Source organism: Phalaenopsis equestris, unplaced genomic scaffold (assembly GCF_001263595.1).
Source record: "Phalaenopsis equestris unplaced genomic scaffold, ASM126359v1 Scaffold177786, whole genome shotgun sequence".
Classification (NCBI taxonomy): Eukaryota; Viridiplantae; Streptophyta; class Magnoliopsida; order Asparagales; family Orchidaceae; genus Phalaenopsis; species Phalaenopsis equestris.
Window position 1 is genome coordinate 1 of NW_018197735.1, and position 445 is coordinate 445.

General features: G+C 48.3%; 1 protein-coding gene across 1 annotated transcript; it reads right to left on the reverse strand.

Moving 5' to 3' along the window:
* Positions 1-3: 3 nt before the first annotated feature.
* On the reverse strand, positions 4-390 carry LOC110034241 (ras-related protein RABA1f-like; the record flags this gene model as incomplete). The annotated part of the gene is made up of 1 exon (XM_020738523.1): positions 4-390. A coding segment is annotated over one exon (387 nt), but the record flags the coding sequence as incomplete, so codon positions are not given.
* Between the last annotated feature and the right edge of the window lie 55 nt (positions 391-445).

Below are 445 nucleotides of genomic sequence, written 5' to 3' on the forward strand. Positions count from 1 at the left end.
CGGAAGAGCTGCGGGATCGTCCCCGACATCCAATGTTTTCCGACTCACGACATGATAGATCTGAGTGAGGACTTCAGTGAATGCATTTTCGACATTCAATGATTCGAGGGCCGATGTTTCCATGAAGAAAGTATTTTGGTTCTCTGCGAAAGCCTTAGCTTCGTCGGTGGGGACAGCTCTAAGGTGTCGTAAATCGGCTTTATTCCCGACGAGCATGATGACGATGTTGGCTTCGGTGTGATCCCTGAGCTCCTTCAGCCATCTCTCGACATTCTCAAACGTTATATGGCGAGTGATATCGTAAACAAGGAGCGCGCCAACTGCCCCGCGATAGTATGCGCTCGTGATTGCGCGATATCTTTTGTGGTAAAAGAGGGAAAAGGAGCGAAAACGAGTCAGTTATCGGAATAATTTACCAGGCAATGAAGAAGCCATAGGCAATGTG